General features: G+C 48.8%; 7 protein-coding genes across 7 annotated transcripts; 5 read left to right on the top strand and 2 right to left on the bottom strand.

The window, feature by feature from the left end:
- The first annotated feature begins 740 nt into the window (after window positions 1-740).
- EJ05DRAFT_343804 (uncharacterized protein) lies at window positions 741-2,448 on the top strand. The gene is made up of 3 exons (XM_033740937.1): window positions 741-957; window positions 1,007-1,239; window positions 1,288-2,448. Exons 1-3 carry the CDS (start codon window positions 862-864, stop codon window positions 2,372-2,374), a joined length of 1,416 nt encoding a protein of 471 aa, XP_033601816.1. The 5' UTR covers window positions 741-861; the 3' UTR covers window positions 2,375-2,448.
- A 145-nt stretch (window positions 2,449-2,593) lies between these two features.
- EJ05DRAFT_475584 (uncharacterized protein) lies at window positions 2,594-4,135 on the top strand. Its single transcript, XM_033743833.1, has 2 exons — window positions 2,594-3,022; window positions 3,115-4,135. Exons 1-2 carry the CDS (start codon window positions 2,836-2,838, stop codon window positions 3,663-3,665), a joined length of 738 nt encoding a protein of 245 aa, XP_033601815.1. The 5' UTR covers window positions 2,594-2,835; the 3' UTR covers window positions 3,666-4,135.
- A 721-nt stretch (window positions 4,136-4,856) lies between these two features.
- Window positions 4,857-6,331, bottom strand: EJ05DRAFT_485391 (cyclin-domain-containing protein; the record flags this gene model as incomplete). Its single annotated transcript, XM_033745447.1, has 2 exons — window positions 4,857-5,060; window positions 5,111-6,331. The coding sequence occupies 2 exons, from the start codon at window positions 6,329-6,331 to the stop codon at window positions 4,857-4,859; spliced, it is 1,425 nt and encodes a 474-aa protein (XP_033601814.1).
- A 1,346-nt stretch (window positions 6,332-7,677) lies between these two features.
- On the bottom strand, window positions 7,678-8,827 carry EJ05DRAFT_463972 (proteasome-domain-containing protein). The gene is made up of 5 exons (XM_033742734.1): window positions 8,749-8,827; window positions 8,656-8,701; window positions 8,591-8,605; window positions 8,262-8,537; window positions 7,678-8,211 (listed from the first exon to the last, which is right to left on the bottom strand). Exons 1-5 carry the CDS (start codon window positions 8,774-8,776, stop codon window positions 7,890-7,892), a joined length of 687 nt encoding a protein of 228 aa, XP_033601813.1. The 5' UTR covers window positions 8,777-8,827; the 3' UTR covers window positions 7,678-7,889.
- A 174-nt stretch (window positions 8,828-9,001) lies between these two features.
- Window positions 9,002-10,483, top strand: EJ05DRAFT_343687 (BEM46 family protein-like protein). Its single transcript, XM_033740936.1, has 4 exons — window positions 9,002-9,358; window positions 9,409-9,921; window positions 9,970-10,095; window positions 10,151-10,483. Exons 1-4 carry the CDS (start codon window positions 9,267-9,269, stop codon window positions 10,338-10,340), a joined length of 921 nt encoding a protein of 306 aa, XP_033601812.1. The 5' UTR covers window positions 9,002-9,266; the 3' UTR covers window positions 10,341-10,483.
- A 5,564-nt stretch (window positions 10,484-16,047) lies between these two features.
- On the top strand, window positions 16,048-18,029 carry EJ05DRAFT_485388 (uncharacterized protein; the record flags this gene model as incomplete). The annotated part of the gene is made up of 3 exons (XM_033745446.1): window positions 16,048-16,777; window positions 16,833-17,422; window positions 17,475-18,029. 3 exons carry the CDS (start codon window positions 16,048-16,050, stop codon window positions 18,027-18,029), a joined length of 1,875 nt encoding a protein of 624 aa, XP_033601811.1.
- Window positions 18,030-19,149: 1,120 nt separating this feature from the next.
- Window positions 19,150-19,782, top strand: EJ05DRAFT_537645 (uncharacterized protein; the record flags this gene model as incomplete). Its single annotated transcript, XM_033749401.1, has 3 exons — window positions 19,150-19,218; window positions 19,272-19,298; window positions 19,366-19,782. 3 exons carry the CDS (start codon window positions 19,150-19,152, stop codon window positions 19,780-19,782), a joined length of 513 nt encoding a protein of 170 aa, XP_033601810.1.
- Between the last annotated feature and the right edge of the window lie 277 nt (window positions 19,783-20,059).

Genomic DNA, 20,059 nt, shown 5'->3' with positions numbered 1-20,059 from the left:
GGTTGTGCCTATTTTTGACTCTCTAAGTATTCGAGACTAGCTACTACCTACGTGTGATAATTTCCATCAGATGGGTTGTATGTCGGATCGTGGGTATGAGAGCTGATGTAATGGGCGCAAAGTTATGTCTTCATTCCTTGTAGACGTTGATCTAAAAAATGTTCCTTATCGATAATCGGGTCAAAATTAGGGTTAGTGCTTAGGTATAGTGACGCTAGTATTTTAGTGCGAATATGCCCATAGGACTGGGTATCAGAGCCTCGAACAGACATCAACCTTAGTGCTCGTACAGAGAGTCAACGAAAAAGTGTGAGATTATAAGTAGCGAACCATGACACACGCACTACCCAGATAGGGAGACATGGGCAGACAAGTGTACCTATCCCGCCTTGCCTTTGTGAGTACACCTTGCCTATTAAACCTTGAAATCGTCGACATAATAATTCCAACGCGCACAAAGTAGTAGCTAGCTGAGTCAACGAAGAAGCTGCGACTCACGCGTTTGACTTGCCACAATCTAATCCTTCCATCGACCTCACTGCATGAAAATGCAAATGTCTCGAGCGCGACTGACGATACCAGGGCCGATCAGCTTTTGAGCCTCCAGATCCAGACTTAGTTCCATTTCCAGTGGCCGAAGCGTGTAACGATCATGATAGAGATGTTCACGGCCAAGCCAACAGGACCTATGTGCAGCAATATGACACAAGAGGACACCCCGTCAATCATAGATCACATGAACTAGGGAAACGCCTGCGAGAAGCACAAAACGATGTGCTCGCGGCAATTGGCGCCGTTGAACGGAAGTGGCCTTTGCACAGGGATGGATCTTCGAACACACAGAGTCACTCAGTCGAACGCATGGAAAATGAGTATGCCGAAGTGCTCATGGACGGCATTACATTTGCTTCCATACCATTTAGCTGGTGGGCAGTTGTAATGAAGACTCGATTTGCGGTAGGGAGTCTCGCTACCATTCCCTTGATAACGATTGACAATTTGATAGGTTAAATGGGCTTCCTCTGATATGACATTCATGCAAATCCTTGTCGAGGAGTATAATCGTAGCTTCCGTCCGGTCTCCCGTTCATTTCTCTGCCATTTCATAGGTGCTGGTATTGTGCCTACAGGTGTTGAATGTCTGTCTTGGTTATGGAGGGGCTTGTTTGACTCTGTTCTATCAACTCTGGGTTTCAAGAAGCATAATGTGGCTGGCCCATTAGTCCTTACAAGTCTGATGTACGATCTAAATCTGTTTCGAATAATTAGATGCTAACGCTTTCGCAGTGGCGATTTGTTTGTGAACTCTCTTTGCGCGCCGATGCTCTACCACTCGGTTCTCGTTCAAACGGGACTATTATCATCACTTCTACCATCCATATCGGCATGGAAGCCAGGCTCAGCACTGTCGCCCTTTCCAAGCTTCCGGAGCTGGCAGCAAATACTACTGTCTCCCATTGTGGTACACAATGTTGTACGTTATATCGGCAATACTGTTCTAAGATCGATAACCCGCATCTCAGAGGATGATCTAGCTTTGGCCCTTGTTCATCCCAATGAAGTTGGTAGAACAGTTGCACAGAAACGAAGACAGCAGCGTGCTGAACTGCGCCTCACCAAGAACCTCCCATCACTCTCCCGTGTTCTTAGGTTCTTTGGCTGGGGACATCAAATTCCTAGAAGGACTGTCATATTCGAAGCTAGTCATCAGCCTTCTGATTCATTACTAATGTCGCAGTCAAACATAGATGTGCTACACGGTCAAGAAACCGCGGACAGGTCTAGGGATGACTGGGAGGACGAATTACATGGCTTGCAGGGATCAGGATCTAATGTCCCGGAAACACTTCAGAACCCTCCACATGAGGCAGCACTACCTTCATCGGCCCGTGCCAATGTCGACACTTCCACTGCCAATACACAACCGTCAGTCCGGATCACGTCAAGGGATAATGACCGCGGCTATCTCGAACTGGAGATCGAAATCCCGGCACCGCATCTCGAGGAAGAGACAGAACACAATCGAGCCACAGATCTGTCTCGGGGTCCCTCTAAACTACTTGCTCACTTTATACATATCTTCCTCGAAAGAGAGTTGCTGTACCTGCCATCGCGCATCATCACTACCAACTTTTACGCCTTATATTTCATTAATACCCCGATAGCGGGCTCAACAGGTCCGACAGCTTTCCATACATTGTCTTTCTGGCTCAATCTATTCCGAAACCTCAGGCTTGGCGTTATCGTTACTGCAGCCAGCAACTGGGCACTTTGTACTATGATTGAGTACAGTTTCTTTGCCGGTCTTTGGGGTTGCCACTATGGCCTAACGTTGTGGCAAGGTAGACACGCATTTGGTTGGGGAAATCTGTAGATTAGTACTGCTACAATCTAGCAGTACCAACATGACCCTGGTCAGCAATTATCACCACTAGATCCTTTTCCCGATGTGCTTGGTATTCACGTGCAGAGCGGCCCGGCCATAAGATCCTGCTTAGACCCCAATCGGCAGAGTCATGGCCACCATGCTATTCTGGGACTAACAATCCATGCGGACTGCCGTATTTGTATCAAGCCTCTTCGCAGCCGTCAATCAATGTGCCACACACGTTTCGCCGAGGCCGTCGTGCACTTGTTAACAAAGGTAGTACGTAACCCAGGACACACATGCCGTCGTTCCGTCCGGATGGCTCTTACTAGTTCTATTGTAAGGAATGCGGGGGACAGGAACGCTATTATATACCAGATTCGCGTGCAGCTATCTCACACAATACCTCCACAACCGTCAAGTACATAATACATCTCCAGAACCTCACTTTTGGTAATTTCATCATCATGGGTCGCTATTCGATTGCTGGCAGCTTACTGCTACTCTCCTACATTCACGTCTCTCTCGCCGCCGTTTTCGCAGGCCGTCATCCTATGATCACGGGAGCTCCAGATCACCTTGGCAAACGTCAAGCTCAGTGCGCTGCAACAACAAATACACTCTGTCCGAACGATTTTGGTTGCTGTCCAAGCGGTACGTTCTTCTCTTTCAGGCCCCACCGGCCAGCGTCGGCGACCAAGCCACAAATACTTTGAGGATTGAACAACTACTAACCATACCTTCAGGCTCGCCATGTTCTTTCAATGCGGCCTCTCAAGCCATTTGCGCCAGCGCTTCATGCGAGTCTCCCGCCGTCCTCTGTTCCGGTGATCTCTCCGATATATGCTGCAACCCAGGCTCAACATGCAACCCATCCTCATCCGGATTTTGCGCCACTACTGCAACTGATAATCTCTTTCCGATGCCGTCCATAACGGGTGATCCCGAGCCCACGAACGCTCCGCCCACATCAGTCGAGCAGACTCCATCAGCTATGCCTAGCTCGACTCCTATGGAAACGCCTATGCCCAGTGAGACCCCCGTAGAGACGCCGACGAACATGGAGCCGACCATCATTGTCACAAATGACTTGACTGGCGACGCAACGACGCCCCCAGCAAGCTCGACACCGGCGGCCAGTTCAACGGATCGTGAGAGTACTTCGCAGAGTACAACTGCCGCACCGAGCAGTTCGTCTGCCGCAGCGAATCCGGTCGCAGCGACAACATTAGACGGTGGTTTCGTGACGTTTGTTGTTGGCGCATTCGCTGGATTGTTCGCCATGGGGCTCGTCTAAAGGTGCGAAATGGACGATACAGCAACAACGACGACAACGAAATAAGATGGAGTACCGTGGTCCAAAGTGATGACTGTTACGGTTTCTACGGCGATTATGATATCGTGATATACAGCACATCGCTCAGGAGTTTATGAATATAGCCAGTATGTATTATAAATCTGAAATATCCACACATATGGTACTGCCTGGAATATGGGTAAGGCATCAAGGGCGGGCTGTGAGCACTGTGACCATCTAGGTATTAGGTCAGTCGATCCATTAATGACACTCACACGTGCACGATGGGCACGCATGAACACCCGCAGTACAGGTCGTAAGCCATCAGTAACTTAGTCAACATCACAGGACTGACGTCAAGTTAAAGCTTCACAACATAGACTTTGCGCAGAAAAAGCGCAAAAGGAGTATATCTCGCAACAAGATACGCAGTCCAATAGCTATATCGCTTCGAACGCCATCCACATCTATCACATCAGTTCAGCAGCGCGGTTGGGTGGACTCAACCGTCCAGCATACCCCTGTTAGCCCACCCTTTGACCTTGCAAACTAGAAATCATCCGCCATGGTTCCTGCTTCCCCCGTTTACAATCCCTTGCCGCAAATACGTTTCATGACAAGCTAACCTAATGCGCCTCCAGAAACAGGAACCGAGAACGCCCTTCATAAGACCCCTTCCAGATACGATATCCAAGGGTAGAATTTGCTTTCCAGCTTAATGAAAGATATGGCAGGTAAATAAGTAAGGAAACATGTTAAGCTCAGGACACCAGACTGAGGTGTTTTCTCGATTGAGAATGGAAGGAAAATGGGAAGATACAGAAAACGGTCTATCGAAAAAAGGGTAGAGGCGTTCTAGGGGTTACTATCGTATGTCTGGAAGTAGTCTATGTGCGTGTAATTGTAAAGCGCAACGTGTGAATGTCGAAAAAGAATCAGCAGGGCTTGGTGAGTCTCTGAGTCGTATAAAATGATCGTAGATATCATCGGCATGTGTGGTGATGGTTGTGATTTAAATTGGTGTCAAACGTGAGCCCGGCCTGACAATGGCTCGACTTTACTCTGAGATTGCCCCACCTCAGTGACTCGGTCCACCTAATTGAGTGGTATCTAGTATGATCTTCGAATGCGAGCTTTCAACACAGTTGGCCAGACTGTCTATGTGACGTCATGCCCCCAACAGGTTGTCCTTCAAGTGGATACCGCTGCGAGTTGACCTCCAGGGAGCGCACTCCTTGAAGCTTGAGACTGTGCCACCACTTCACGAGCGTAGAACTCGACCAGCATAGTCCCATATGCCTCCATCTCTTCTAGTGGAACCGCGAGCCGAAAGTCGTTCAGGAGAAGGAATTGGAGTTCGAGGTGATTTAGCTCTACCAATGGTAGCCCCCCGACCTAAATCCATGTTAGCCTAATAATATAGAAGAATAAGGAGAAGAACATACTTTTGCGTATCTAGAGTTTGTGTAGAATACATCCGAGAAGAATTTGCTTGCGCAAGTGACGCCAGCAATTACCAAACGATGGATGTTGAAACTGTCGACTACAAAGAAATGCGAAAGATTGTAAGGGTCCATGTCAAGTGAGCGATCCATATTATTAGGAGGAGACGGTGGATGTGCCTCTGAAATGCTGGCATGTGTTGAATTCCCTAAAGAACCTGAGGGAGGCGGGGTAGCAGCTTGGGCTGCGGACGCCGGTGATGTATGGCTAGCGAGCGCTGACGATGATATTGAACTATGTCGACTTCCCTCACTGGCTGCAGCTGCGCGTTCAAGTGACTGCTGATTGGCCTGTCGGAGGCTTTGCATCGGTCCAGCATTTACCCTCTCGGTCATACGGTCAAAATAGACCAATAGACTGAGGAAAACCTCGTATGTGGTAGGGCAGTATTTATGAATTCTGCTGAGATAGCTGAGAATAGAGATACTTGGCACGTTCTTGCCATGGAAAGCTAGTACACTTGTTGTTTGCTGACTGAGATGCCCGGCGCCTTCTGGAGGCGGTATTTGTCGATGAAGATGTTCATGCTGTCGATCATTCGTCGTGGTGATTTTGGTCAATAAGCCTGCCACCATTTCAATGATATCCGATACCGGCATTTCGCTAATCTCATACTGCGGTCCGACATCATTGGTATCTCTCCGTGAACGACGCGACATCAAGCGTGTTTGTGAGAATGGGCTGGTCTCATCCGTAGCAAAGCTCTGTATGTGTGATAGACTTTTTACTTTGATTCTACGTGGTGAGGCTATCGCTGGACCTGTAGATACCCGAACTGATGTGGCGGGCGACGGAGCAGAGGATGCTGGTCCTGATGACGGTACATATTGTGATCTGTCAATTGACGCGTCGTTTGGTCCTCCTGAGATCGGTGCTGATTGCTGTGAATGTGGTCGAAAACGTGGACTAGGTGGAGGCTGACTAGACACTTGTGACACTGATGATGTTGCTTGCGACGCTATATCATCTGAGTGCGCGATTTGTATATGTGGATTTCTGTATCCCCCGGCAGGATCGTCGGCGGCGTCAGACATCGGCGTGTCTGTAGAACCGGTCGTGTGTAGAAAGTTATTGGATCCATCTTGTTGTGAGCTTCTGGAAGGAGTAGACCTGTGATGCGACTCCTGCGACTGGTGATGGGTGCTACTTCCGGCACCATACATGCCGCTATGTGGAAAGTGGTGGACCACGTCGCTGATTACGAGCGATCCCATATGCGCTATTGTTGATGCGATTCTAAGATCTGTCGGAGGAACAGTCTGTTAGCGAACTATGCGGCAGCACGCTGAAAGGTCGAGCGCGTCAATATCGAACATCACTGTGAATTGTGGTAAGAAGGTGCAATGCGTGGCAGGGCAGAGGGGAGGCGCAGTTCCCGACTTCTGCACGAAGCAAAGGTGGAACAGGGCGACAGACGTAACGAGCCCTTGGCAGTGGGTCTACCGAGACTCTCGAATACAGCTGCGTAAGGTGGGATGTGCAGGATATGCGGAGAGAACGTACACTTCTAGGTGATGCAGGTAGACGGAGGGACCGTGTGTTGTAGGGTGAGGGAGGCAGATGGAGAGAATTGACGTAGAGCGAGGATTCGTGATTGCAGGCTTCCAAGCAGCGAAGTTCGGGGTCGTGAAGTAATGCGGGCTTCTGATAGGCAAGATAAGGTAGAAGAAGGTTGTAGGGTAGTCAAGGCAGTCGCGCCCAAAAGCTGGCCAGCTTTGTTGCGTGGGCAGCTATTACAATTAATATACGAAAATCCCGAGGACGGAGATGAAGACGATACAGCAACAGGTGTCGTGTATAGGGTGATGTTGAGGGAGGAGGGTATGAAAGGTTGAAGGGGTTGAGGTCGAGTACGTAAGTGCAAAGATTCGAATGGGTTCATGGGTGGTGGTGGTGGTGGTGGTGGTAATGGTGGTGTGTGTTCGTCGACGCCCAAGAGCGGCGCGCGCGGGACCGAAGGGCCTCCACCTGGCCAGTACTAGGCTACTACAGCTAATATTACCTGCCCAGCGCAGATGATACCCTGCCCACCTAGGGCCCAAGACAATTCACAGAAATCAGGGTCCACGCATCGTCGCCGAGTTCGTTGCAATAACACAATTCGTCATTGCACAGGCATTCCTACCAATCGCTCGCTGCCTTCATTGCGTAGATGCCGCCATTTCCACCGTTAGACTTTTTGTATTTTCGCCCTTCCCGCACAACCTTCAAGCTCCACGAGCTACGAGCCACGAGCCACGAGCCATGAGCCACGAGCCACGAGCTATTCCTTCTGTCGCTAGAGACTAGAGTGAGATTCTGTCACTGGCGTGGGATTGAGATGGGATAGAGATGATCCAACTCGTGGGGAACACGTTGACCCCCGAGTCCCCAGTCATGCTCGTCGTCGCCCATTTGATTGGCTTATGCAAGCTGCACGCCCTTCATTTGCGCTGTCTGTCATTAGCCCTGTCGGGGGTTTGACTTCACCGACCCTGCCCTTCTACGGTTTTTGCAATCTCTCCACACCATGACTCAGCTTCATTCAGTCTTGGGAAGATTCGGTATAGATAGTCCTTCTTGCATCGTGGCGAAACATATCTAATAACATTGCAAATGTATGTTCAAACAGCAAAACGATCAAGATCGCTCTCATGCACGTCATTGATCTATATGCTTGTCAAAGCTTCGACTCAAAGAAGCATATGTATAATACATCCTGCCCACCCGCAAGCGTGCCATTCATTTTGTTCCAGGACCTGTGTAGCCATTGTCGGGTAGATATAGGTGTCTTTGTGCTCCCTTCGCCGTCAGAACAACCATCCTGATCACACCTCCGGAACTGCCGTCCCACTTGATCGCCTCCGCGAGTGCTCCCTTGACGAATCTCACACCCTCTTCCTCGGTCATACCCTCCTGCCAGTTGGCGTCGCAATATCCGTAGATGTATGTTGAGCCAGATCCTCCTATTGCGTAGGATTGTTTATGAAGAGATCCACCGAGAGGAATGGAGTACACCTGACCTCCATGTCGTGCATCGTAGCCGGCAATGATCATGCCAGCGCTGGAGATGCATTAGCAAACTTGAAAGCTTGCAATTGTAAGTATGCCTACCTGAGTTGGTCCTTGTTTGAGTAGCAGAGATCTTGGAACAGCGCAGCAGCAGTCTGGGTGGTAGGTGGCTCGTCATTACTGACGCCGTACATGCCGAGATAGTAATGGACGATGTCCGCAACTGCCTGAGTATCGGCTGCTGAACCTGACCGGCAACACCATATCGTATCGTGTACTTGTGTAAGCTTGTCTGTCACGCGATTCGCAATGTAGGCACCCGTCGTCGTTCGACTATCCGCACCCAGTATAACTCCATCTTTGAAGTTGATCGCCATACTAGAGGCTGTATCAGCATCGAACGGCAAGTATAGGCATGCGGGAAGTCTAACATCGACGTTCCAAGGCTATGTTACTATTAGCGACGGTTTCAAACAAGATCAAAAAGTTATCTTACTTGACCTCGCCCTTCTTTAGGTGGTTCATATCGACGTGAATCCCATCTGTTGTTATGTGAGCTTTAAGCTTCCAGGCGCCTGGAAGCTCTCACCTTCACCGAGGATGCCTGTGGGCTGCATGTTGGATCAGATCGTGGAGTGTTCAAATGGAGTACGACAGGTATGAACAGAGTGGATATTCAACGGTACGATGAAGCGATGGACGAAGCTTGATCTGATGTTGAAGCTTCGTGATAGTTGCTGACGGTCAGGCAAACACACTTGCGAAGACGACAAACCAGGTGGTCCAAGCTTCTAGGCCAGGCACTAAGATATGAAACATGAAACCGACCGTAGATACATCCGCCTGAAGGTATCTTTTTGATAACATGTGTTGCGCCAGACTACCTTCTCCTCCTTCTCCTTCTCCTCCCTCGTCTCGACCCTCTTCCTTAACGCTGATCTACCTCGCCTACCTATTCAGAGCCGAATCCCTACGCCCACATTGCGTCGACATATACCATACCTCACGAGACCTCTCCCCGATAACTTGTACTCAGGCACACGAGGCATAATGACCTTGTGAGAGGCCCTCGGTTGTAGGAATAGCACAGCCACCACGCACACAAGCATGAACAACATACTATCTTATTTGCGCATTCCTATGTTCATATCCTCGAGCATCGCCGCAGTTCTGAGTGGTGTACTTTATTTCAAACAAAAGTAGCATGCCTAACCCCTGGACCCTACATCATTACTAAGTAAGATTCCAGTGAACTCATATATCCACGCGACATTCCTTCCGGCTGCCGTGCAAATGTACCAAAGCCATCCCAATTCGGTATTACGGATTTCGAAGAGCTTATGATCCCAACACCGGACGGCGAGAGTCTCAACGCTTTCCTCATTCGGCCCTCGAACAAATCGCATGCGAGGAAGGTCACCATACTGATGTTCCATGGTAACGCTGGCAACATTGGCTATCGTCTACCGATTGCCAAGGTGCTGGAGGAAGACCTTGGGTGTAATGTGTTGATGCTTCAGTATCGTGGCTATGGCCTAAGTACGGGCACACCAAATGAGAAGGGGCTCACAATCGATGCGCAGACAGGTTTGGATTACATCCGCGAAAGAGCGGAGCTTTGTAATACCAAAATCATCATATATGGACAGAGTCTCGGCGGTGCTGTGAGCATTGGCTTGGTCGCAAGGAACTTGGAGCAGAAAGACATCGCAGGTCTCATCCTTGAGAACACGTTCCTGAGTATGCGAAAACTTATTCCTAGGTCTGCCATGTGCTACATGCTGTTTAACTGCAGACTAACAATATTCAGTGCATTCCCTCCGGCTCGCTTCCTTGCCATCCTCTGTCACCAGATCTGGCCAAGTGACGAGATGATTTCACGAATCACAGATGTCCCCATTCTGTTCCTCAGCGGCGAGCAGGATGAGATCGTTCCGTGAGTACTCAGGGCAGACCATGAATGGGATCTGCCTGTGCTAACGACACCCAAGAGCATACCACATGAAACAGCTTTACAACCTGAGCAGAACCAAACGGAGAATCATGCGCACCTTTCCCAATGGAACACATAATGATACTGTCGCTGAACCGGAGTATTTCCAATTCATAGAAGATTTCATCAACACTTACATCGCCAATCGCGCACCTACTTCGTACCGGAGACGCATGAGTAAGAGATGAACAAGGCAGAACCTCTGCAGCTTACACATATACACATGCCTATCTACTCTTGGATCTACGCATTATAATGTAACCCATATACTGATACTGGGTGAACCCTAGGTCGATGGCAGTTCATAATCATGCGACGAGAAGTGGGCAGGTACATGAAAGAAAAGGACAACGAGCGGGCGGAAGAACGCTGGCAAGCTCGTCTATCCAGAGACTACCCGGACTCTCACCGCGCAATGTTCATCGACATCTTGGAGTGTTTGTTCCCCCCGGATTCATATGTGCATACGCGAGACTATCTCTCTCGGCTTCTCAAGCGCCCAGTTTCACTATTGGCGTCAGAGCCCTCGATGCAGCAAGATACTGATACCTGTACAAATCTTGCACAGCTGGAACAGCAACACGACCCGCGGGTGGATGGGTCAATCCGAGACCTAGTCCGAAGCTGGGTTGAGACCGCGCAATGGCCAACGAAATCTGACTCCGATGTGAACATGGCCGAAGGACTAGGCAGTTCTGTTGGACGAAAAGATGAACTTTCCGCTGTACCTGTCTCTGCGCACATCCGGAGTCGAATCCGTCATTTCAAAAGCAAGATGATGGCTACACGCAAGCTTATGAACAAGTCATCATATGAATCGGTGGAACCTGTCTGGTGGTTATAGATACACGTATCTACGGAATAATGATACCTCAAATACCTCACAATGCTCTTTCTTTCGCATGGTATCTTCCCCGGTTTTGTGAGGGCACTATTCACATTTAGGTCTCGTTTATGCGTGTCGTACCATACACATCGGCGCTGCTATACAAATTTATGAACATCTAGTTCGCAAATTCTGCATTTCTCTAGTTGGGCAACGTGGCGCAAAGTTGAGTACCGAACATGCTGACTATAGTACCTACATCCTCAATTGCTCTAGAACTGGAAGTCCTACATACACGAGACAGGTTGTGCCAGCGGTTGGTTTCACCGCGGCAAGTGCGGAGTATGGATTCAATCGACGATCAGGGCCTACGTAGATCGCGACTCAATTTTCTAGAAGTTTGTCTAACTCCAATGGAGTTGTGTACGGGCGATGCTGGTCGCAGCTTTGTGTTCTCCTCATTTCAGTCACTTCCAGGGGCTCATATGAGACAAGTAGCTAGTACAAACAGCAAAATAGGAACCACGCACTCAGACCTTTGCTTCCGTGCCTATTACGGATGAAATTATAGTGCGCACAGGGAATGTATCGACATATCTGTACGAGTAGGACCTATTCCGCGTGTTCGTGTTGGATAAAATGTCTCGTACTCATAAACGGCATTACTACGAGTTTCTGTATATCAATATATTAGCAGAGGTAGATTTAATCGTTTACTCGGAAGACTGCAGATAATGCCATCCTAGTCCGTACGTTCTATGGGCTTGTCTCGCACACCTGATGATTCTATTCCCGTATTGGAAGTAATTTGAACACGAAGACAAGTTTGAGAACGAGGCGCCGAGACTTCGCTATAACCTTGTGTGGTACAATAAAGAGATGTAGGCGACTATAGATAGGAAGGTAGAGGCTGTAACGTGTTTTACAGAAGTGGGCCCCCGTAGAACTGGCTTGCAATATATCTTAACACGATAAGCCATCCCGATCGTTGGAGGACTACGTTGAATGGCTGCTATTGTAAAATCGACTACACATCGTTGATATGGCTATGCTAATTAGCGATACATACTTGAATGTATCCATGTTTACGGAGAAGACGTTGCTTATGCCCGAAAGTCTATCTTCCTGCTATAGATAAATTTCTGTTTAAATATAGTGATACTGCAACACTGAACGCAAGGCGGGCAGTGGGAGATTGCGTCATCATTACCTCTGGATTACCAGACCCTCACTTCTAGGTTTCTTAATTGTCTTCAACTATCATGATCAGCATGAAGCTGGCTTTAATCGTCTCTGAGGCCTCAGACCTGAACGTCATGCCGCTGTTTCTTTCAATATTGATTTCAGTCACGATTTCTGCTTTGGGCAGGCGTGGGTAATGCTAACAGGTATTCCATCTGCACCAAGGCGCGCTTAATCCACGTTCTCTAGTATGTCCTTTTCAATATGTATAGCAAGGTGGACGAGATGAGACGGGCCATGATCTTGCCATGCCTAGAAGGCGGATTTGCTAGTAGCATGGTGAAATTTTCTGTGTTACTGATAGCGACAATGATCCACATCTCAAAGATGGCACGACCAGTAGCATATGTATGGACTTGATTTGTTTGAGAAAGGGGCGCATACGGCGGTCCAGGTTATGCTACCCAAGTACTCTACAGCAAAGCTAATGCAGTATTGTCGGGTGGGCCAAATGAAAACCGTGATGAGTACCTATCGTAGCCCATAGAGGAGATAGTAGGGTTTTCAGATCGATACGCCTGACTCTGGACTCAGCGAACGATCTACGTGTTGTTTATCAGCTGTCTTAGGAAGAGCATTGTCCATCTGCCGCTTAATATGAAGTATACGAGTGAAAGGATCATTAGATAGCAGCCAGTCAAATTGGAAAGTCGTAGATTTCTCAACCGCCCCTGTTGCCCCCGAACGGCGAGCCCCGTTTACTGTTCGCTGTTTCGCGTTCCGCTCGCCACCGTGAATGACTTCACGGACGAGGAGGCCGTCAGTAGGAGAGAGATCTAGACTATGAGCTAGAGTCCATTCAAGTAGATACTAGAGCAGGGTTACATTACATTGCATATACATAGATGCACTGTAGTGTAGACCTTGTAATTTACTGTGGTTTTTATCCAGCTCTAGTGTCCGGAGCTGTGGCTGTGCCTTAGGTGTGGCTCGATCTGTGGCTAGATCCAGACCCCAGGGTGTGGAGATTCGATAGCGCGGGATAATGAGACCAGACCTCCAGGCTATATCAGCAGGATGATTGCGCCAGTTGTCACGGTATAAGGTGAACGCTTCTTTCTCTATTAACGCACACCATTACTAATTGCAGAGTCCAGATACGACGACATAGCAGTCGGTGAAGAGGCAGCAATGGACGCTTCGTGATTGGTTGAAGCGAACATGCAGACACGCTCAACGGTCTTGCAATATGCGTCTGCTCCTAATATCACCATCCTAGTCAGAGCGGCTTAGTGCTGGCAACGAATACGGGCTGAGCCAAACTGGTTGACAGTGGGTGTAGAAGCTCGCTTGTCGATCCATCAGGGCCAGCTGTCGAGTCATCGCGGAACCCGAACCTGCGCCCCAGAGACGTCATTCTGGCGGGCCGTCTCCAAACCAGGGAGGCGGAATTTTCCTAGCCGCCCGAACCCCAAGATTATACTGTCCGACCACCAAATCACATTCACAAGTTCCAGCGTGGTGGCGGTGACCCTCGACTCAAGCTATCCGCTTTCGGAACGGCATCTGTAAAGCAGCCACAACTAGCCTACGGTAGAGAATTCAGCAAATGCGATCTTGCGCGCGGTCGTAGACTGATGTTCGTGTGCCCCGATCCTTTGGTCTATGTGCATCTGAACCAACGCTCCGATAATTCTACCTCTCAAGCGTCGACGCTGGGTTTACCACAACAAGACATGGCCGTAGGTTACATGAATCTACGGGATCGGATGTGGCTAGCCATAATCCGAACCATCGTGAACACATAGGAGCCGGGGTCATTTGCCGAAAGTCCTTCTATTTTTGGCAACTTATCAGTGATTGTAGATAATTGTGCGTAGTGTATTACACAAGATCAACAACAGGCGGACCAGAACATGCCTAACCTGTCTTATTTCGTCAGTAACCTGCTGTGGCTGCGGTCGTAAGTGGTCTACAAGGCCAAGGGGCACCAAGTTATCAAATGAACTAGAGAAGACCTGGACCAAATGTTCCTCGGCATTGCAGCCTATTACACGTGAAACGGATGGAACTGATTGGCGATGGGGCAAAGGAGTCTTCTCCGGAATGCTAGCACTACTGCAAAGGGCTCACATTCTAGTCCAGAGAAAAAAAGCGCCTGTTGAGACTTCTCACTCTTTCACATGTCCAATACTGACCTGTCGTTGATAGAGACTACTCAGTGAATGCAAGTAATACTCGAGTACCTCAATGGGAGTGTTTGTGGCAATCCGCACTCCCAAGGATAGTTCTGGCGCAGATTCTCAACGGTTTGCGAGTTTGCGAGGTTGTTATAACCCGTTGTTTCCTTCCCTTACAAGGCTAGTTAGTGTGTCTGGACAAATTGTGGCTGTACAGCTACGGGACACATCTGACACTCCTTTAGCACTAGTCTAGTAACTTGAGCCAGGTTTTACGGGTCGGATCCAACGCAGTGCATTCTTCTTACACCCAATCAAATCGGCAGTGCACCTATTGTACTAGAGCACAGATCCTGTCGCGTTCCATATTCTACTCAGCTCGGTTCCCTTGATCCGCATTTTACTCGAAAGAGCGCGTGCCTACCACCTCATGGGTTTGAAGAGAGGAGGTCTGACGTCTCCTAAGATTCCATCTACTCGAGCACTTCCCGTCCTTGTTTTGTGGAGGATTCGAGCAACATGGAAGTCATTTTTACTCCAAGTCGGCCCAGCTATAGCATTGTTGCGTAATCTGGGTATCCAGAAGCCCACATTAAGTGTCTATGCTCGTCAAAACCCTGAGCACTCCCCCTGGCTTTGGTGGCTACAAGTCCAGACAGTAGATATTCTAGCCAACCTCAGCCCGCCCCATTATCATTAGCATATATCTCTGCTCTCGTCAGAGAGTGCCGATACATGTGCTCGTTCTGAGAAAAGTACACAGCCATTTCTCACATTGTTTACATCCTAAACCTCTGCCTAGAACCGACCGGGCAGCCATACCTCACTCTTGCACAGCCAGGTAGTTTCTGTTACTGGGCCCGGCAGTTTCACTCGCCACACCCATCAATGATCTTTGCCTATCATCCAGCTGGGTGCATGGACACTATACTTCGTTGGTAGGATCTCTGACAGAACCTTCGTTGTCGACCCTTGGCAGATCATCTCACCTTTCCGGAGCTACAGTTCACCTGTCGCGCACGTCCCTTCGACAAGGTACCCGCCTACAGTGCCCAATCAAATCTCCACGTCACAGTCGTAACAGCGAAAGTCGAGGCAGAGGATCACTATTTCGATCCAGCCAAAATTCCCCTTATCCCGCATTCTCCCCATACTCTGACCGTGATTTTCGCTTCCTCATCACTGACCTTTAGGGCGCAATTACAACACACGGCATTGCCGCTGTCGATCGAATTTGCACTCCGTACTGGCTACCATTGAAACGTAAACTTCATTTTCAGACCGCTTTCACTCCGTTAGTGGCCAATACTGTTCATCATTATCAACTCCTCCTAAGCGAGCACGTAGCCGTGGTGCGCAGCCTTGCTTATCGCGACTGATCTTGTCCACCCAAGCTCCCTTTGTCTATACATCTACCATTGTCATCCGACTTGGCTTATCTGTTCAGTCAATTGGAGCTTACAACGTGTCCCTGACTGGAGTCCTCTTCAGCTTCACTTATTTCTAATCAAGGTAGTAACAGCATTCTGATCCTAAAACACCAGGTATCTCGTTTCCCGTAAGTCATGCCCACGTACTTACATCTCATTCTTTGTTCCAGATTCTCTCTGCTCCACTGATAGTGGTGTTCCATAAAATCATTGGCTAACATGACAGATTTTCTGATTCCAACAGCGGCTAGCCGTACCGGTTATTGTCAAACATCAAATGAGAGAGCCGCAAGACTCTGAAAGCCATGGAGCCGGCCATAGTGGGAACCAAGGAAATTCGTCTGAAGGTCCTGGACCTTCGTATCAACCTCAGCCATCCTCGTATGCTTTTCAAGATCAATACTCAACACTTCCTCAGTCCCATCTCTCTCACTTGACTCTGCCTAGAGGTTCTATACAGCACGTTCCTCATGGCGGATTTGCTTCGCACGATCAATTTCCTGCCTTCAATATGGCCGCAATAACAGCAACTATTCCTCAGTATACACCTTCCGAAAGTCGCATGTCCGGTGCCTCTCCCTTGGCAACAACTTACGACCACCAGCACGTCGCACAATATTCTGGACAACCCCAACCGTTGTATGCCGTGGGACATGCTCATTCAGGTCATTACCCCAACTTACTTTGTCAAGGGCATATGTCTGCAACCAGCTCTTATACTTCTTACTCTGTCCACCAACAACGTCCATGCCCCAGTTACCTTCCACAAACGCCACAGTACGGTTATTATGTATCAGCACAATACGGACCACAGATTCTCCCCGCCCAGCAATATGCTAGGGCTCACGGCAGGAAAGCAAGCATACCACATGGCCAGATCCAATATGCACCCACAGGTGCAGATTCGCCCCTACTCCTTGGCTACCCAGATAAATATTCAGGGGCCATCACCTATAGCACTGACTCACCCAACCAGCCAAACTTGAATCAAACCAATACTATACAGAGTAAGTCCTGAAATTAAGCAAAATATTCCCCCAGGCTTTTGCTAAACAGAGGCAGTCGCATCACATCCTTCTCCTGAAAGCATGAATTCCACACCCCGCGGTCCTCCTCGAAAACCGAAACAGTCAGGTCATGCCCTCTGGGTTGGCAACTTACCTCCAGGGACGAATGTCACTGATCTAAAAGACCATTTTTCACGCGATGCAACCACAGATATTGAGAGTCTTTTCCTAATCTCCAAGAGTAATTGCGCCTTTGTCAACTACCGCACCGAGACTTCTTGCACTGCAGCTATGCATAGATTCCATGACTCGCGTTTCTATGGAGTCCGACTAGTCTGTAGACTGCGACGTAGTGCAGCGCCTACTTCTGGGGTTCCTACAGGGCCTTCAGCCATGTCAGACGGTCGTGCATCAGGACCTTCTCCTGATCTAACATCAATGTCATCTGAGACTGTAGTTGACATCGCGCAAGAGGGGAAAAATCCTATAGCTGGTATGGTCAATGGGGAAACAACAACAAATAGAATGCCTGAGAAGTTCTTCATAGTGAAAAGCCTGACAATGCAAGATCTGGAGCAAAGCGTTCAAAATGGTATTTGGGCCACGCAATCTCACAATGAGCAAGCGCTCAACACAGCGTATGCTGTAGGTATTCATGTATATCTTGTAGTCCCAGAGTATCACTAACAACAGCTAGACAGCAGACAATGTATACTTGATATTTTCCGCAAACAAGTCTGGCGAGTATTTTGGCTTTGCTCGCATGGCATCACCAATCAGCTCGGACGCCTCGCAGCTTCTGAGCTCCCTCCCCAAGTCCACTGCCACTGCTATTGCTGACGCACCTCGATCGATACCTACTCCAGCTACCGAGCACGCTCCGAAAGGGAAGATCATCGACGACTCTGCTCGAGGCACTATCTTTTGGGAAGCCGATCTTTCTGGGTCTGAGAACGAGGAAGAAGATGCAACAGAAGAAGAAGATAACTCCACAAAGGATATTGATAACGGTGACATTGCAGCAGATCAGGAATGGGGAAAGGCGTTCAAAGTAGAGTGGATTTCCACAAATCGTCTACCGTTTTTCAAGACTAGAGGATTGCGCAATCCCTGGAACGCAAATAGGGAAGTTAAGATAGCCAGAGATGGGACTGAATTGGAGACCGGCATCGGGAGACGTCTCATTCAGATGTTTCCGCGTGGACATTCATCTAGCCCGATGGGAGGCGCAGTTGGTTCTCGAGCATATTAACCTATAACGCGATATGAGGGGATTCCTCAGTGTCAGGCTCGTTGTAAGTTGATGAGTAGGAATTCCGCTCAACTCACTGCGTATGCGATGATTCTTGTTCGAGCCTGTGTCAGCCTGATAACAACATCCATTGACAATACGAACAATTTTAGTATATAAACTCCACGTTTACGTGCCTGCAGGATCAGGCATTATTCTCGGAGGTCACTCGCAAATGGCAGCTTGCCATTCATCCTGCCTGTGATCAATTTGTTCAACTATACTGCGTTCATTGCCAAGCGCTAGCCAGTGTGAAACTTACGACGTATATGTTACATCAAGATAAGGAACGACTATACACGCAGCATCGCCTACAGAATCGCAGTTTTACAGTGTTCCACAATAGTGTTTCATGGATTCATCTCCATTGAATGCGTCTATCTCGCCAAGATCCTCTTCGTCTCATTGAACAAATTGCCATGCAAGAAACCTCAATTCCTCAGTCAGTTTCCGGGGATGGTCCACTGGAATGCAGTGGCTTATAAAGCGCTAAGAGTACTTAGATGGGCCGCACAAGCTCCTGTTTGCTTCTAGTGTGTACTTATCATACGATATCAGACCACGAAGGGTAGACCAGCGTACCAATGTCTGGCTTAATATGTTATAGTTTCCAGATCGCAACGAATCTCCAATAATAACTTCAACACGCTAAATAGTTCCCGTTCTGCAGCACACTTACCCATTCACCCTGCTCCACAAGTGAATTTCTACTTCAAGATACGGAACCGATTCCGGTTCCCGTTCGTAGTATAAGCCTTAACGCCCGTAATGAAGTCTTAACTCTGATCCCACTTCCTCTCCCCCTCTTAAACAGGGCACCTGTCTTCCATCGAGGATGAATGCTAATAGGAGAAGGATATGGATAAATTAGTCGATGATACCTGCTCACTATACCTTCATGCTCTAATCCTATGTTGCAGAAGCAATATGGAAATGGCTCAAATGGATTTTGCCAAATACGGTATTTCGCCCGTGCCCACAGCCCCACTGACAGTCCACATACATAGTATGCAGCCAGACTATCGCCATTTTCGATTCGCATCTACCAGCAACCAGCCCAATACTGGCAAACACTGGTAATATGCCGCGGTATCTTGCAGCAATGACGTGTCACCTCTTTGTATATTGCTCTCAAGCTACTTTGAGCGAGGTATTTACCAGGCTTGAGCACGGCGAACGGGCTGTGATATTGAATCTCCATAGACTTCTCAGACTAAGTGGAACGAAGCGGTATGAATCCAATGTCTCCACCTGTGCAGGATCTAGGTCCTAAAGCTACAGCTGCTAACGTCCGAAGCACAGCAGCGCGGCTCGTGGTGCACTTCAATTGATCATGATGATGGCTATGATTCCATCGCCTGTGGTATCGTGGTCTAGCCCAAGTCCGGCAAAGATGCGCCTCGTCGGCAACGAGCACGATCCTAGGGCGAGATCGTCATCGTCACCAATGCCTGTGCAGCGGCTGCTCAAAGTGGTCCATGTTCCATACGCCCACGTCAGATGTACCCCCTTCTGTCTACCTTCAGAAGGCGACAAAGATGCTATAATGAGAATCATAAGAAATCATAGCAGCCAGGAAACGTTTTCACTACCCTTGCTCTGTATTGGCCAGGCCGGAGCTAATGGAGGCCGAGTAGACAGATGTATAGGAGTGGGAGGGCTGGGGCCACGTGTAGACGGACCAACAGCAGCCATGCCCAGCGCTCTTGTGTGAAGGCTGCCCCGAGTCAGCAATCAGAAAGCCAAATCCCATGGCAAAGCCACACTGTTTGCTGCATACGTGTCCCTAAGCCGAGAAGTTTTAGCGTTGTGTGCCCGGCTGTTGAACCCAAAAGGACACTATTAACACCGCTACGTTTAATTGCGCTCTCATGCCATTTATGGCACCTCATTATCGTTCGTTATCTCTATGTGAGACTTCTGCATCCTTGCACGTCGCGACAACTATCGGCGCTTCAGCCTCGCTCGCACTCTCACAATTTTTCTGGATT

The sequence above is a fragment of the Pseudovirgaria hyperparasitica genome (assembly GCF_010093815.1).
Source record: "Pseudovirgaria hyperparasitica strain CBS 121739 unplaced genomic scaffold EJ05scaffold_6, whole genome shotgun sequence".
Classification (NCBI taxonomy): domain Eukaryota; kingdom Fungi; phylum Ascomycota; class Dothideomycetes; order Acrospermales; family Acrospermaceae; genus Pseudovirgaria; species Pseudovirgaria hyperparasitica.
The sequence above is the reverse complement of the archived record's forward strand: the minus strand, read 5'-3'. Positions and strand labels throughout refer to the sequence as shown.

What these genes read in the sequence shown, in the direction of transcription:
- EJ05DRAFT_475584 (XM_033743833.1), top strand. Translation starts at nt 2,836, where the DNA reads ATGGGTCGCTATTCGATTGCTGGCAGCTTACTGCTACTCTCCTACATT. An exon ending in TTTTGGTTGCTGTCCAAGCG is followed by an intron (nt 3,023 to 3,114) that starts GTACGTTCTTCT and finishes CCATACCTTCAG; the next exon opens with GCTCGCCATGTTCTTTCAAT.
- EJ05DRAFT_463972 (XM_033742734.1), bottom strand. Translation starts at nt 8,776, where the DNA reads ATGCAGCCCACAGGCATCCTCGGTGAAG. An exon ending in CACAGGCATCCTCGGTGAAG is followed by an intron (nt 8,702 to 8,748) that starts GTGAGAGCTTCC and finishes ACATAACAACAG; the next exon opens with ATGGGATTCACGTCGATATG. An exon ending in TCAAACAAGGACCAACTCAG is followed by an intron (nt 8,212 to 8,261) that starts GTAGGCATACTT and finishes ATGCATCTCCAG; the next exon opens with CGCTGGCATGATCATTGCCG.
- EJ05DRAFT_343687 (XM_033740936.1), top strand. Translation starts at nt 9,267, where the DNA reads ATGAACAACATACTATCTTATTTGCGCATTCCTATGTTCATATCCTCG. An exon ending in GTACTTTATTTCAAACAAAA is followed by an intron (nt 9,359 to 9,408) that starts GTAGCATGCCTA and finishes GTAAGATTCCAG; the next exon opens with TGAACTCATATATCCACGCG. An exon ending in ATGCGAAAACTTATTCCTAG is followed by an intron (nt 9,922 to 9,969) that starts GTCTGCCATGTG and finishes AACAATATTCAG; the next exon opens with TGCATTCCCTCCGGCTCGCT.
- EJ05DRAFT_343804 (XM_033740937.1), top strand. Translation starts at nt 862, where the DNA reads ATGGAAAATGAGTATGCCGAAGTGCTCATGGACGGCATTACATTTGCT. An exon ending in TAATGAAGACTCGATTTGCG is followed by an intron (nt 958 to 1,006) that starts GTAGGGAGTCTC and finishes ACAATTTGATAG; the next exon opens with GTTAAATGGGCTTCCTCTGA. An exon ending in TTAGTCCTTACAAGTCTGAT is followed by an intron (nt 1,240 to 1,287) that starts GTACGATCTAAA and finishes ACGCTTTCGCAG; the next exon opens with TGGCGATTTGTTTGTGAACT.